This window comes from Coffea arabica, chromosome 10e (genome assembly GCF_036785885.1).
Source record: "Coffea arabica cultivar ET-39 chromosome 10e, Coffea Arabica ET-39 HiFi, whole genome shotgun sequence".
NCBI classification, from domain to species: domain Eukaryota; kingdom Viridiplantae; phylum Streptophyta; class Magnoliopsida; order Gentianales; family Rubiaceae; genus Coffea; species Coffea arabica.
This window is the reverse complement of record NC_092328.1, coordinates 46,696,803-46,713,601: the sequence shown is the minus strand read 5'-3', so window position 1 is coordinate 46,713,601 and position 16,799 is coordinate 46,696,803. Positions and strand designations below refer to the sequence as shown.

General features: G+C 33.0%; 2 protein-coding genes across 2 annotated transcripts; one reads left to right on the top strand and one right to left on the bottom strand.

Annotated features, from left to right (window-relative positions):
- The first annotated feature begins 10,241 nt into the window (after positions 1–10,241).
- LOC113711580 (uncharacterized) lies at positions 10,242–11,446 on the top strand. Its single transcript, XM_027234739.1, has 3 exons — positions 10,242–10,784; positions 10,878–11,189; positions 11,291–11,446. Exons 1-3 carry the CDS (start codon positions 10,242–10,244, stop codon positions 11,444–11,446), a joined length of 1,011 nt encoding a protein of 336 aa, XP_027090540.1.
- Positions 11,447–13,168: 1,722 nt separating this feature from the next.
- On the bottom strand, positions 13,169–16,507 carry LOC113711579 (protein neprosin-like). Its single transcript, XM_072067199.1, has 7 exons — positions 16,382–16,507; positions 15,695–15,781; positions 15,065–15,280; positions 14,519–14,677; positions 14,372–14,425; positions 14,116–14,262; positions 13,169–13,601 (listed from the first exon to the last, which is right to left on the bottom strand). The coding sequence occupies exons 1-7, from the start codon at positions 16,505–16,507 to the stop codon at positions 13,224–13,226; spliced, it is 1,167 nt and encodes a 388-aa protein (XP_071923300.1). The 3' UTR covers positions 13,169–13,223.
- Between the last annotated feature and the right edge of the window lie 292 nt (positions 16,508–16,799).

Sequence of the window (16,799 nt, the reverse complement as noted above, 5' to 3'; positions counted from 1 at the left end):
TTCTTTTTTTTTTTCAAGCATCTATATTTGGAATTCCTAATGATAGCTCCTTTTAAAATATATATATAAAAAAGGAAAAATCGTTCAAAACGTCCATCACATTTTGCAAAATAACTTTTTTCGTCCATCACTTTTAAAAGTACAATTTTAAGTCCCTTACAAATTCACATTGATCAATTTTGGTCTCTACCTAAGTTTTTGATTAGTTTCAGGTCATAATTCACCAAGTGCCTTGCACGTGATCATTTTTTAAACGCAAAATTGTCAAATCAAATTTTACATGATCCGATTCATGGTCCCTCATATTTCATAAAATGAATTTTTTCATCCCTAACATTTTACAAAATGAATTATTTCGTCCCTCACATTTCACAAAATGAATTTTTTCATCCTTCACATTTTTCAAAATGAATTTTTTCATTCCTCATTCATCATGTGTACGAATAACTTTTTTTTTAAATTTATGTATATATCTATTTGATTTTACTTGAATAGTACGAATAGCATGTAATATATCTCTATTTCATCTAAACAAACTAATCGTAATTATATACATGCTATTCAATAGATATATAGAGGGATTTAAAACTAATAATTTTGTTTAAACCCATGTAGATATCTATATGATTTCACCATGTGAACCTAATTAATATTTTGTAACTTTCTCTTTTGATAATAATTTATTTATTGAGCTATATAATAAGACTATCTAATTAATGGGTTCTAACTCGAATTCTATAGTCGTGCTAACAAATTGTAGTTTAAATTTGAAATTTCTACTCGTCACTTTTAAGACCAACAGTTGAATTACTTACCTTATGATTGTCTTCAATTTGAAAGTGCCAATCACTTACTTCTTTTTGTCATACTTTTCCTTAATTTATTTTTCTGTCCAAATTTAATTTGATATAAATATTCGATAATATTTAGGATTAAATGTCTTATTTATTTTCAATTTTTGAGTAAAAGAAAACGAATATGAGTGAAAAACTAACAATTTTTTTTAAAACCCATGTATATATCTATTTCATTTCACCTAAACAATATGAATAGCATGTATATATCTATTTGATTTTGCCTGGCGAAATCAATTAAAAATATATTATATGCTATTCGTACTGTTCAGGTGAAATCAAATAAATATATACATGGGTTTAAAAAAAATTATTCGCACACATGATCAATGAGAGATGAAAAAATTCATTTTGAAAAATGTGAAAAATGAAAAATTTTATTTTGTGAAATGTGAGGGACGAAAAAATTTCATTTTATGAAATGTGAAGGACTATGAATCGAATTGTGTAAAAATTTGATTTGACAATTTTACCCTTAAAAAATGATCAAGTGCAAGGCACGTGGTGGATTCCGACCAGAAACTAATCGGAAACCTAGGCAGGGACCAAATTTGATCAATGTGAATTTATAAGGGATTTAAAATTACACTTTTAAAAGTGAGAGACGAAAAAAGTTATTTTACAAAATGTAAGAGATATTTTGAACGATTTTCCCTAAAAAAAAATGAAACATTATTATTAGCATGTTTCCTAAGAAAAATGAAAATTTTTGCTTAATAAATTTGCACAAACTTTTTACTAATACAATGAAATTCTTTATGTACATGGTGTATAGTTTGTCTTGTCTTCAGTTTTACATTTGTACTTTTTACTAATATATATTAGCCACAAGAACAACACTCTAATATGCTCATTACTAGAAATACATCCAGAAAATGAAGGAAAATGACCAAAAATAATACTAAAACTCTATGCAAAACCGTATACAAGAGTAACAAAAAACTGCATATGTTTAGCCCCCTTGGTTGTGGTCGGTTCACTCCCTCGAAAAGAATGGAATTCCAATTCGCTAATACAAAAGTAGCAAGACCATGTAGAAGTATTGAGCGTCATTAGTTTTAAGTGATCCCTTGAATCTTGCTTGGTGAAATTTCTATTAGGAAATTGGTTTAATTTCTTTCAGATGGGTTTCTTAATTTGTATGAAAGTAACTAGTTTTCTAATTGGTTTTAGTTACTTGAAATAGTAGTTAAGAAATTTCCTATTTTGTTTAGGATTTAGAAATTATTTCCTATTCTGTACAAGTTAGAAATTAGCACTGATTTCCTGTTGTTATTTGGTTTTTGACCAATAATGTTTTCTATAAATAGATGGGTTGATATACTACAAAGAAACACACAAGGGACACACAAGAGCACACAAGGGCGACATGTAGCCTTATACATGAAGTGTGAGAGAGGGTTCTTGGGAGATGAGAAAGGATATACAAGGGTTGGGTTTTGGTTCAAATTATATTCTTGTATAGGGTTTTCATCTTATAATAAAGAACGGTTTCTCTCCGTGAACGTAGGCTTAATGATAGAGCTGAACCATTTTAAATATTGTATATCGTTTATCTTTCATGCTTGTGACTTATTTATCATTAAATTGTTATATACTTAATATCTTAATAATCGTGCGTTCCGCACTTGGATTCTAACAATTTACAACAAGTATACACCCTTTATCAAGTGTTCTTGTGTTCTCATCTTCAAGAGCTCAAGGGAAAATATTTCACCAGCTATGATTGAGAACGGTAATTTTGCAAGCAAAATGACAAAGATATTTAATCAGAACAGGTTGTAAAATTCCAAGGATAAAAAAAATTAATCAAGTCTGATAAGGACACAAATTTCACCGAATTAATTAGAGCCAGGTACAAGTAGAAATTGTAAATAAGATATACCAGTTTGCCAAGGTGAAACAAGAAATAGGCATAAAAGGAGAATGTTTGCACATGCAGCCAGAAAAACTTCTTCAACCATTTTGCAAAAACTTAGCAAAATTTATTTTTCAACACCATCAGAACTGAATCTAGTAATGTATCTTCACCCAAATAAAGGATACTTATGGAGTTGGACCATAAAATTTCTGATGGAAATGTAAATAGTAGAGGTGTCAAAATGAGTGATTTGGTGGGATTTGGATTGGTTAAAATGACTAATGGGTATAAGTGAGTCAACCCAATTTTTCATTTTGGATAAGTTAAAAAATGAATTGAATAATCCAATTATCCATTTATAACCTATTTATTTTAACTTTTTGTAAACTCATTTAAATTTATTTTTGCAAACTAAGTTATGTTATACCACCCTACCCATCATTAGTTTTTAATATTTACTTATAATATTCAATAAGTCTAATTATCAATTTTTTCTCATTCGTACTCTATGTTGCAAAATTACATACTATTTAATAATTGAACAATTAAAATATAAAAATTTGAACTACAAGTTAACATAAAAATTTAATCCAAAAATTTTGAACCTCTAGAGTTTTTTCGTGTGTAAATTTAAAATTTTATTTTGAAAAGGTAGAAAAAGAGGCTAAAACTTATCATAAATTGGTAATGTTGAATGAACAAGTTAACAAACTAAGAGAAAATAAAATGATATGATAAAACCAACAAATAATAATAATAATGAAATAAAAGTAATTAATATCATGATAAAATGAAAAATCTAAAAAAAAATATGTGTGGGGAAGAGAGGAGATTTGAGGGAAAACAATTCTAAATGGGTTAATTGAATTTGATGAGTTACCCAATAATACCTATTTATTAAATGGATATTATTGGGTAACCCATTTATACTGATATACAAAAATTTAAGATATTCATATCCATCTATTCATGGGTAGGTATAGATAAATTTAGTTAAATGAATTTGTTTGTCGTCTATAGTAAATAGTAAATAGTAACCAAGCATGACAAAAAAGAAAGATTGGTACTTCAATTGTGTCAGAGCTTTGTACCAAAAGGGGAAAAAAAGAGAGAGAAAGGAATTGAAACATGGCAAAAAACTTCCATCTTCGGGGCATTGGATCCACTATAATATGGAGCAGTATGAGCAAACTAGCAGATATCTCAGCAAAATCCATGAGCTACAAAAAGGAACATTTAACAAAGTTTTAAAAAAATTCTTACTTCCTGCAATAACTGTAAGAATTAACGATACATTAATAAACCTAAATAATCATTGATGTCCCCAGCCAATAGCTCAATATTAATAAGCTGCAGAGATCATATGTCCCACAGTGTTGTGATATCAGTAGTAAAGCTTGGCTGAAATATTCCTTTCTAGCTTCACCCATTCAAAATTCTGAATGATGCTTAGTCCAACAAACATCTATCAATGTTTTTCCCCATCTAAAAATCTATTCCTCATGATTTTTTGGTAATTCATCTCTTCAATCTTTTGCTGATTTTGGCGGATTTTTTTGGTGTTTTTGGTGATTTTTTAGCCAGGTCAATGGTCAACATAAATGAACAAATGCATCTACCACTCAATTAAGCATTGGTTGGTTGTGAGATTTAAATTTCTTGACTACTCCGCCACATAGGGATCAATTTGACTCAAAAAATTTTGTTGACGGACTACATTATACCATTTTCAGGATAAAGACCAAATCTGGCTTAGTAAAAAAGTTGAAAGGCAATTTATGAAATTTGCTTCTCTTTTGTTTTGTTTTGGAAGACTCTTATGGGAGTGTTTTTCAAAACTAGTTTTTCAAATACAATAAAATTTTTAAAAAAATACTCTAAAAGGTAATCTAAAAATTAGTTTAATTTTTTTTAAAATTTAAAAAAATATCTCAAAATATATTCTAGAAACTCTTCTACTCTTAAATATCCCAAAATATTTTCTAAAAATATCCCAAAATATACTCTAAAAACTCTGCTACAGCAAAATTTTTCAAAAACACCCCAAAAAATAACTAATCCAAACGGAGACATTATGTAAAGAGTGTGAAAAAATTTTTTTTTCCTCATTTGGTTGCATCAAAAAGAAACTTTGGGATTGTTGAATCACAAACAAGAAAAAAAATAATAATTAGTATAAACACATAAGGCAACAAAGCCATCATAGTATTTTTTAACTATGCATTCCTTCATTAGTCGTGATAGTTAGAGTATTTTTTTTGGGTAAAATACAGAGAACCCCCTTGTGATTTCGCGAAAAGACACTTTACCCCCCATTATTTAGAAATTTCCACATAAATACCCTAAACTTCATAACTAAAGTGGAAATGATCTTCTGAATCGGTTAAGTTACCAGCAGCATGTCGAATACCCAAAATACCCTCATTTAGAATAGAGGAAGAGAGAATCAAGAACTGACTCTCTCTTGATCATCTTTTGTAAGAAGAAAAAAATCTTAAAAAATTGAAATGCGAAATCACGTTTTACATTGTTGATTTCGTTTTACATTGTTACTGAAATATCATGAATCTGAGTTGAAAACGGCGTGGCTGCATCTGGTAGCGAAGAGGGAAGGTCAGATTGGTGACTACATCTAATCGTGAAGCTTGTTCGGCATTTTTAGGTAAGAATCAGACCTTGTTGTTCGATATTTAGTCCATTTGATATTTAGGATTTGTATTCTTTTTTCAATTTATTTATTCTTTTTTCGCTATATATTAGGGTTTAAATATATGATTTGTGCCATTTTTATAGTAGGTGGTCCATATGTAAGTGGTTTATTAGACAAAAATGTAAAGTCCTTAACTTTTTTTAGTTTTTTTGGAATATATGGGTCTTTTTTGGAGTATGTGAGTCTTTTTTTAGAGTATGTGGTTGATGTGAGGAGGAAAAAATATGTGTCGGGTTTGGATTTGATTACTAAATTAGATTTCATTATATAATCTAAAAGTGTTGATTAAATAATATGTGTCAAGTCTGACTAATTTTTGTTAAATTCAATGGTGTGATGCAAATTAATATAGTTTATTAATCTATATTTGAATTCTGAAAGTGTTGATTAAATAATTTGTGTTGGAGACCATGTCAGACCCTTTTAGGACAGTGGATATCCACATGTACTATGGGGGATGATTTATACATCATCCCAAGATTAAGTATACAAGTGATTTAGTGAGAGTGTTTCACAGATGTGACCCTAATGAATTATCACCATATTCACTGTTGAACCTGTACTCCAAAATTGAAAAACATGCGGCATGTGCAAAGTTTTGGTATTCCATTCCAGACCATGAAGTGAATGTAGGTGTTATCCCAATAAATGATGATATGAACATAGAATTGTTGACTACTTGTTATGAAGAGCTTTCTTATATGCATATTTATATTGAGGCAGGTCGGACCCCTATCAAATTATCTCATCGGATGACAAGCTCTTATTTGAAAGAGTAACGAATGATGATCCACTTGTTTTCTGTATAATGAAGGATCTTCATAAATCAATTCAGATCTGACTAGAAATCGTGTTGAAACTTCAAAAAATCCTGTAGATCTGATTGGTTTTGAACCATATGTTGGTGATTCAAGAGGACAAGAAAATGACTTAGATGGCACAGCTAATGAAGCTAATAATGGCAAACAAAATCTCTTCAAAGCAATTAAGAAAAATAGAAGATAGGGTGAAAAAACTCCGGTGAGAAAGAGACAAAGTATGGTGTAACCTGTGAAGAGAATAGTTAAGAAATCTGTAAGAAAACTATTCCAGTAGAATACTAGAATAGATGCGGTCAACAACCAGCAAGAGGCTTCTTCAGTGAACCAATGTGCAGTAGAATATGGAAAGTAAGGTAACTTTGACAAAGAAGCAGACATAGTCAATAGAAAATAGCAGTAAGGTAATTCTGACAGAGAATCAAACCAAGTCAATAGAAAATAGCACCACAGTGATGGGAATGATGAATCTGATCCGGATTGGTTGAGAAAGAGCCTAGAATTTGTAGAAGATGAGAACATCTTTGCAACTGCTAGTTCAACTGTACCTCAAACAAATTAGCAAACTGATGACTTGAATGAGCAACTGTGAGAACCCAAAAATTTTCACATTTGCTCAGCATTATTTTATTTCTTTGCCTACATTTTATACTTTCCTTGGAAATATTAAATTTTCTATGCATTTTATAAGTAAGTACAGTTTTAAAATCATTTTTCCTGGTATGGGTTAGTGTACGTTAATTTGAAGTGCATTCTAGACGTGGGACCCGTTAGTGCGCTTAGTACGATAAACTTTTTGGCAATTAATTGAATTTTTTATTCGGAGATATTATTTTACAAGGTGCTAGGAGATAAGTAGAGGTTAGCTAGATAGATTAACCATTGGAAGAAAGAAGATAAGCTTGAACCATTAAAAGTGCCATGTGTCGCGACACGATTGGAAGTTGGACTTGCCTAACTTTCTTTACCTTTACTAAAACCTTAATTTTGACCAATTTTTGCTTCATTCTTTACCTTCTTGGCCGAGCTTCTTGAAGAGAAAAACCAAGGGAGAAAACTTCATTTGCCAACTTCAATTTGCTTCAATCTTGAGTTCTAACCAAGTAAGTTGCAAAATACACCATCAAAGTTGCTAGATAAGGAGGATTAAAGCTTCTAGTGGAGGGATTTGTGAAGGAAAAATCCTAAGTTATCATCTTTCTTGAGGTGTTAAGGTACTTTGCTTACAAGCTTCCTCTTTGTTCATGCTAATGTCAAATTAGTGGTTTGTGGTGGTTAAATATGTTATTGTATGGAAGATTTTATGGTTTGAGGTAGAGTTAGATAAATTTCTGTTTTTTTTGGGAATTTTTCTATTTTTTTATGATAGTTATTGGTTGGCCATGAATGATGGCTTGATATGGTGAGAAATGAAGCATTTGTGTGTTAGTTGTAGTTGTTTGCGGAAAATTTCAGACTTGTGCGGAAATTCCAGCTTAGGGTTAGTAATTTGCCCTGATTTTTGCACTGCATTTTCGTCCTTGAAAGAGGCCGAATCAGCCTTTGCCCAAAACATGAAAGTTGTTGATAATTGAGTTAGCTAACTACCTGTAAAATTTCAACCCAATCGTAGAACTGTAGCATATGAAATGACCGAAATACCCTTGACTACCCATGAGCCCTGTTTCGCGGACAGATTTCTGTTTTCGTGGGGATTTCCATTTTTGACCATGAAAATGCATGATTTGGCTTTGGAGATCTTCATAAGAAATGTAGGTTTATGTCTTGGCTTTGAAACGCCATAAAATTCGTTTCAATCCGATAAGTGTAACTTCAGTTATGGTTGTTATGCCGAAAGGTGTGTTTATGATTTGTATGTAGAATTGTGGTTGATTTGGGATGAGATTTGGTATTTGATTGTAGGATAGAAAGTGAAGAAATTAAGGGGAAATGCTGTCCGTTTATTTTCTTGAAGTTTGAATAAGTAAAAGTGAGATTTGAAATGTGATTTGAGGGTGTTATCCGGAAGGATACCTTGGACGTTATTTTGCTTAAATAGGTGAGTGTTCTTTGTACGTTATGTTTCCATTGACTTTGTGACTTGTTGTGGATGTTTGATTAAATGTTAAATGCTTTCAATGATTGCTGAAACGAGTTTTGCTAGGCGAGTGTGTACTTTATCGCATTCGACCTAAATAAATGTGAAATTTTCAATGATTATTTGATTATACACTAGTTGTGCATGAATGTAAGCTTTGTGATTGAACTGGGCCCTTGCCCTTCGTTGCCAGTCGACTCGAGCCAGAAGTAGATTCGGTCGGGCGATTTGATGACCCTGGGTGAAAGTTTGGTATACTCGAGTATTACCACGTTGTCGGGTGGAGTCTGGCCAATGTCCAGAAGGGGGAAGAAAGAAATGAATGAATGAGTGACAATATAAATGGAGGGATTTTCACTTACAAAAGGCATTTTAAAATGATTGGAGGAATAAGGAAACGAAAGGTGAATGAAAGAACGAAGGGCTCCATGTGAGCATGTATCCTTTTAATGAATGTGTTATCATTGCTTTATATTGTGAATGTTTTCTAAATGACTTGTTCTTATCTGATTAATGTCTTGTGTAATTGCTTTAATTATACGTACGATACCTCACTGGGCTTTTAACTCATTCCATTAGTTTGTTTTCCTTACAAGGGATGCGAGCAAGGACGAGAAACCTGTATAGAATAGTATCGTCTAGTCCTTTTGAAATTTTTAATTTGTACTAGCTCTAGTAGATTAGGGTTGGAAGTATTGAAACTTAAAACTTTTGTTATATTTGGGTTGTATTTTATTTCGGGAAAGAAATGAATGTAAGTATGCGTTTAAAGTTTGGGAATTGGTTTTGTTTTACTTTTCCACGAGATTTTATCTTGTTTTGTTTGTAGTGAGTGAGTGAGTCCCGGCGAGAGTTGGGCAGGCGGTCTGCCAAATCCTTTGGTTCGCCTTAGGGGAAGGTGGGGCCGTCACAGCAACAGCAAGAACATTAGGAACCAGAAGATGAGGAGTCCACAACACATAAAAATGGAGAAGACCAACCTATTGGCCCTGACATTAAACAATGGAATGAACCTCTGACTGCAGATGAAGACTTCCTATATTTTGGTGATGAAAATAAACTGATTACTCATATTTCAATGCTGCAGTGGAGTTTAACAAGCCAAAGTTTGAATTAAAGGTTGGGAAGAAGTTCACTCATTTTACAAAATATAGAGAAGCACTTGTGGAATGGAACATTAGAGGGGGATATGAAGTTTTATATGTCAACAATGACAGTTGGAGGATAACTACCAAATGTGCAAAGGAATGTTCTTTGAGAATTCATGTGAGCAGAGTTAATGGGACTGACACTTTTCAGATCAAAACACTAAAGGGAGAGCACCATTTCGGCAGGGAATACACTAAGCATGTAGCCTCAACTTTTCTGAGTAGAAAGTTTCAAGAGAAGGTTCGAGATGACCCTAATTACAGCTTGGATGGCATTATTATTGATGCCAAGAGAAGATTCATGGTTAATATAAACAACAAAAATGCATATAGGACTAAGAGGAAGGCCAGGGAGGCAATCAAAGGCTGTGATATAAAACAATATGAACGGCTATGAGATTATGCTACCACGATTAGACAGTCAAATTCAGACAGTCATATAGCTATACAAATAGACAAGAGGTCTATTGAGCAAAGGCCAAGATTTCAAAGATTGTTCTATGACTTGGGTGCTTTTCAAAAAGGATTTCTTGCAGGTTGTAAACCAATCATTGGCCTAGATGGTTGCTTTTTGAAGGGTCCCTTTGGAGGTCAACTGTTAGCAGCACTTGAAAGGAATGGGAATGACAATATGTTTCCCATAGTCATTGCCATTGTTGAAGCAGAAAACTATGACAGCTGGATTTGATTTTTGAAGGAACTGATTACTCATATTGGAAGGTTCAATGTAGTGCCTTATACTTTCATTTCTAACAGGCAAAAAGGCTTAGTATATGCTACAGAGGAGCTGTTTCCTGGTGCAGAACATAGATTTTGCCTTAAAACATTTGTTTGAAAATTTTAAGGCAAAGTTCAAAGACAGTGAATTAAGAGAATTGTTTTGGGCTACTGCATCAGCAACTAATGTTGATGACTTCAAGAGAGCATTGAATGCTTTGGAGATAGCTCAGCCACAGAATAGAGAGAACCTTACTACTGCTGCTTGGTTAAAAAAGCTACCATATCACCCGTGGTCTAGAGCATACTATGAAATAACTGCTAAAACTGATATTTCAATTAACAAGTTGAATAAGAGTTTCAACAACTACATTTTAAAAGCAAGTGATGAGCCAATTGTGACTCTTCTTAAATTTTTTAAAAGAAAGTTAATGCAATGGTTGACATTGAAGACACAAGGCATGGAGAAATATGGAGGCAAATTATGTCCAAACATTGTTAAGAAACTAACCAAGAGTGTAGAGAAGAACATGCATTATATTGTTGTATTTGATGGTATTGACTTATTTGAGATTAACAGTTTCAACAGGACCTTTGTTGTGAATTTGCAATGTAGAACCTGTTCATGTGGTGCATTCTAATTGACTGGGATCCCATGTATGCATGCTATTTCTGCCATTCAAAGCATGTAGATGAAAATTGAGAACTATGTTGATGAGTGCTATAGTAAAGAGGCATACTTGAGAGCATATACTTATAGCATTGGAGCTGTTCCATCCAAAGAACACTTGATTGATAATGGAATGCAACTGTTGAATCCATCATTTGTGAAGAAGCAACTTGGAAGACCTAAAAAACTTAGGAGAAGAGTTCCTGATGAACCGAGAGATCCACAAAAAGCTTCTACAAAGGGCTTGACAGTATACTGTAAGAGGTGTTTAAAAGTTGGCCATAATAGGAGAACTTGCAAAGAACCTCCTCATCCCAAGTCCAAGTTGTATAAGGTACATTTAAGTACATGAATTTTTCAGCACTGTGTACTCTTGATTCTAAAAAGTAAATATTGTATAATTACTCCAGTAGTAAATTTTCTATTTGGTTACAGGCTCGATCGAGCAATAACCAGCAAAGGGCAACAACAGCATTCACTTCAGCCCGAATCATAGAAGCACTAGTACATCAAGTATCTCAGCAAAATAGCACTATTGCAGTTAGTGACAACAACCTCAATTCCTGGCCCAAAAGATCTAAGAAGAATTAAGATTATGAATTTATGAATGTTGTTTTTAGAATTTGTGTTGATGTAAATAGGTTGTAATGGCATATAGGCTATCTTTTGGTCATACCATATATAATGGATTAATATGTTTTGTAAGTGATGCAACTTTTTAATCCTTTAACATTATTGGGATCCTTGCTAGTTATTTGTAGTGACATTATTGGCATTATTGCTCTTTTTTGTAATGTCATATATTGGATTATGACTATTATATTATGACTATCAAAATTACTAATCATGAGTAAACAAGTTGTATAGCTATTATCTTTCTTTCATTAATTAAGGAATACAAACCATGACAAAATTGGAATTTTTTTTTATAAACCAAAATCATTACATTATTTGGTACATCATATGCTGCCACTAACCAAATTACTATTTTCTATAAGTAGCAATAACTAGAGATAAATAACAAATAATAAATGACAAAATCATTATCACTTTCAACATCACCGTGCTTAAAAAAAAAAATTATCACTTTCAACATCACCACCATACCTTCAACCGTGCTCAACTCTACGTGCAGTTCCAACAAAATCTCATCATTGTTCACAACCAGCATACCTTCATTACTGTTCACTCTTAGAGAGAACTCACAACTTTCGTCTACTCTTGTTTCTGGACTTTAACTAGTAGATTTATTGCCCATTCCTTCCTTTCTTATAGGATTGCACCATACCCAAAAGGAATAGGACTCATTTTCACAAACGTAGTACAACCTACCTTTTGTGGGTTTGTTCGATTCCACAATATTGATTTTTGCTCTTTCCTTACAGAAGCACCGACACCATTCATACCTAAGATCCATCAAACCTCCTCCAAAATTTGCAGAAGTGGACATGGCAACTTTTGATTCTCTCTAAGATCTGTCAATTCTCCTATATTTTTGCTCTTAATTCTTCTCCCTTTTTCCTTTCGCTCCTTGATGGTTTCAAATGTCTTCTGCCCTAATATGTCACTTCAATATAGCAACTGAAGGGTAGTTTAGGAATGAAACTCGAGGTCTTTCCAAAGGAACCTCGCGTACCCATCGCCACTAGGTCGCACACCCCGTTACAGTTCAATTTCCACTTTAGTTATGAAATTTAGGGTGTTTATGTGGAGATTTTTAAACAATAGAGGGGTAAGGTGTCTTTTCGCGAAACCACAAGGGGGTTCCTTGTATTTTATCCTTTTTTCTAGTGTTTAATGCGTCACACCAATAAAGAATAGAGAATCTCTATAAAAGAATAGTCTAAGAGTTAGATTTTTTTTTCCTCATCAATGAATAGATGTCTTTTACTTCATGACTTAGATGCCTCGTATTTAAAAAAAGAAAAAAAGAAAAAAGTGATTCAATCGATGGGATTGACTATGAGATCGACGACATCGATGAAATTTATATTCAAATATTTCTTCATAGAATGCATTGATTATAGGATCGGTTAGAAGCCAAAGCCTTTTCTTATTTAGGTGTCAAACCTATATGCGTATAAAGTAAGGTCTTTAGTACCATCCAAGCATAGGAAAAACCCTCATTTTTTATGTCTTATCACTTTTTTGTACCATTGTAATAAATGAGACGTGCATCATTTTCTCCACGTCTGACCTTTTCCAGCATCTAGTACATGCTGCTACAATGGAGTAAATAGCAAGCTAGGATATATAATCTAATTCAATGGCTGAATGAATGTAGCATCTGCATTGTAGATCAGCTTTATTATAATGATTATTACATACATTTTATTGCTTGAAAATAAATCTTAACTTAGCATCTTAATTAGTAGATGCAAGTTACACCATCCTTTCCACCCTTACCTCCGAACAAGAAACTATAGGCCCAATACGAATCTTTATCATAGAAGTTGTATCCCTCGTAATAACATCGGGAATCATGAGTTTGAAGAGAGGACTTATCAGGAGATATAGTTTCATCATAGGTAACTTGACGCATGTAACATGTTATCCTCCTTTGACCATTTCTGAATAGACCACTTCCCATTTGTGAACTAGTATCATCTGATGGTGGAGTAAAAACTTGTCCTCCCCATCGAATTGTTTCTGCACCACTTGCCAAATTAGGCAATATAGAGTTTGGCCAATATCCAATTACCGTATTGAATTCAAACACAAGAAGCCACTCTCCCGTGCCATTCACCTGCATAGTATCAAATTGAATTCGATCAATTGTAATAAAAAAAATTTTACAGGCCCTTCCAAATTAAATACATATGAGGAGGGTACATACACATGATGCATCGTTTTAAGAGAAATGATTAACTGAATAAAGGATAAATGGATAAAATGAAAGGGTGGCTCCAGTCCTTGCTTTCTTATACCCTTGTTCAGTTTAGTTTAAACTATGAGATGTCGGACTGTATGTTTTGAAACCACGGCGAAGTTTCTAGTATATTGGTTTAATTACAGGTGGTTTTTTTTTGTTTTTGTTTTTTACCCTTTTACTTATCACTTCAACTATGTAAATTTTCAGTTATTGCCAAATGCATTTTTCAATTTGAGACCCAAATTATATCAGCTAAGTCCAGTTATCATCTAGAACAGAAAAATGAAGATAAACCACGATACCAAGGTACATATTGATGACTTCATACAGAAAATTTATCAAGTAAACTGAATTATCCAAAGAGGGAAAGAGCGGCATGGAAGCTTACCAAAGCCAGCCCTATCAATGAGTCGTATTGTTGTTCTTCGGGTTGAGAAATACTTGGAAATGCATAATCTAGAGGCATATCACGACTGAGTACTACAAATCCAGGGCAATTGTTGTTAAAGCAACCCGTTGATCTGGAGTTGTCTGCCTGTTAATGAATTAGCATGTGAGCGATAGATAATATGCTAATTAAGTAACTGATGATATTTGATAAGGAAATTGTAACATGAAGTAAACAAATACTAATAGAATCTTACTGTCCAAGAGGAATACAATCTGGTGCGATAATCACCATACAACTGTGGATGTACCTAATGAAAATGATTTCGATGGAAACAAATCAATAGCTTTAAAAACCAATATTCAAAACAGCAAATATATACTTAGTTCCAAATTTTACTTACAATCCATCCCATTTGTATCTGATTCTCTCCACTTTCAATAGCAATTGTTGCTGAACTGTAATGTCCAGGTCCTACTACCTTCGGATTATAAATGTTTATTACGGCCTGGGCTGCGCCATATTTCTTGCCAGGATCTGCATTCACAGTGATCCCTGCAAACTGAAAGATTGATGTTAGTACTAGAATTCGAGTTTAATGAGGAAACAAGTTTTTAAACTCCTCAAATCAAGACTATATTAGGACTAAAAAGGGAACATCCAATTATTTTTGTGACAATTACTATAACTTGCCAAAGGGATCTCAATCTTGTGCTTAACGTTAAGGATTTATTTTAGGGGTACTTGTTCAAATCCCTTTGTCCTCTTCCTACTTCTTAAGCCCTCATCTCTTCCCAACTAGGGAAAAAAAATTTTAATTATAAAATTAAAAGTTTGATTTATGGCAAAATAATTTCTCACCTTGAAAACTTGGAGAATTCTTGAATGTGTAGAAACATATTAATCAAAAATTGAAGACAATCTTTTACGAACAAAAAACGTGGCTTACATCGAGGATGGGTCCAGTAGCTAGTGACGGGTATTTCAGAGCTTGATCCGCACGTAGAGCTCTCTTTTGTTGTTCTTTTGTCATTTGGCGAATAGGCACAGTTCCTTTTGGACAACCCCGTCCTTCCAACCACAAATCTTTTGGGTTAAATTTCGTGGTAGTATGATTCCGGGACATGAGTTTCCTCTTTTCCTCCCACTCTTTCCAAAAGCTCATCTATTTAGACAAGAAGGAAGCAATAACTTCATATAAAAATGAATACTAAATAACTATGGGAAAAAGCTAGACCAAAATTGGATATGGCATTCATATTACATTTTGAAAAAGAGACACTAGTGTGTGTGTGTGTGTTTTTTTTTTCTATTTAGGGATATTCCAGTCTTTCCGCTAAACTAATCCCCTAATTCCGTGTAGAGCATTGCTCTAAGGATACACAAATAGTTAGTACACAGGGGTCGATTATGGAATCTGCTGGCAAAGACCAGGTTACGGTACAAGTCGAACTATCTGCGAGGGGCTAAAAAGAGACTGTGTGTTCGAGAAACCAGAAAAAAAAAAGGATTTTCTTTATGTTTTGGTCTAACAATCTAATCTAAATTGCAAATAAAATATCAAGACTTCCACTGTTACCTGTATTTTGTGATTGGACAACGCTGGATGGTTGAAAGCGGGCTGTTTATATATATCGATGCAATCATAAATGTCACCATAGACAGTCTGCAAATCATCAAAATTCTCAAACAAGTTTAGACAAACACTTCTTTTACATGTACTATAAGTTAAATAGATAGATCACAAGTATTGGGGACTAAAGATTCCTTGCTAAAGGCTGAAATTGATATTGATCAGAATTTGGACTTCGTTAAATTTCACAAAATCATGTCGTTTTAAAAGTGCATGTCAAATTTTGAAACTCAATCCCATTAAATACCATGTTCAATTTGTTGCTTTGTCAAAGATGAAGAAAGTGGAGTTCCGAAATATATTTGAACTACCAGAAAAAACAAGTCAATCTCATAGAAGACTGAGGTTAAAAAAAAAAAAGAACCACAGTTTTTTTTTTTTTTTTGTAATGATACTTACTTACAACAGAACATAGCATAACATCGATAAACAAAAAATAATATTCCTCTAAATATAGGTAATAACCACTAGACAAATAATTCTATTTGTTTGATGTAGAATTTTATTTCTTTTTTTGATCCAAGAAAAGGCTCCAAACTTTACCAGGGAAGCCTTGAAATAGATACAACTCTATTTCAAGCATATACCAGAACGACTTATGTGTGTGATATACAAGACGAATTGTAAAAATACCTTCGCAACTGAGATTGCTTCATTGTTGTGATTTATTAATTCAGCACTTCCTCCCAAATTTTTGCACTCGAACCCATCAAAAGACAAGAAAGAAATTAGAAAGGTAATGAAGATTACTAACGCCATAGCTTCTATTAGCACATGCTGTTTTTCTGTACAGTATGTGCCTTATATTGAGACTGAAATCTTTCTGTTGTGAAACTAATAAAATAAATTACTAACGTACGTAGGGATTGGAATAGTAGAGTGAGAAGCGGGGAGAGAGAGAAGAACTATAGTATTATTCTATTCACTGATCAAAGTACTTCCAGGTCACAAATGAAGTAGGATTCACCCCTATATATAGGTGATCCAAAATCAAAGGTACATGAACCCTATTAAATACTAATACATGAATTTAGTACTTCAAATACATCCA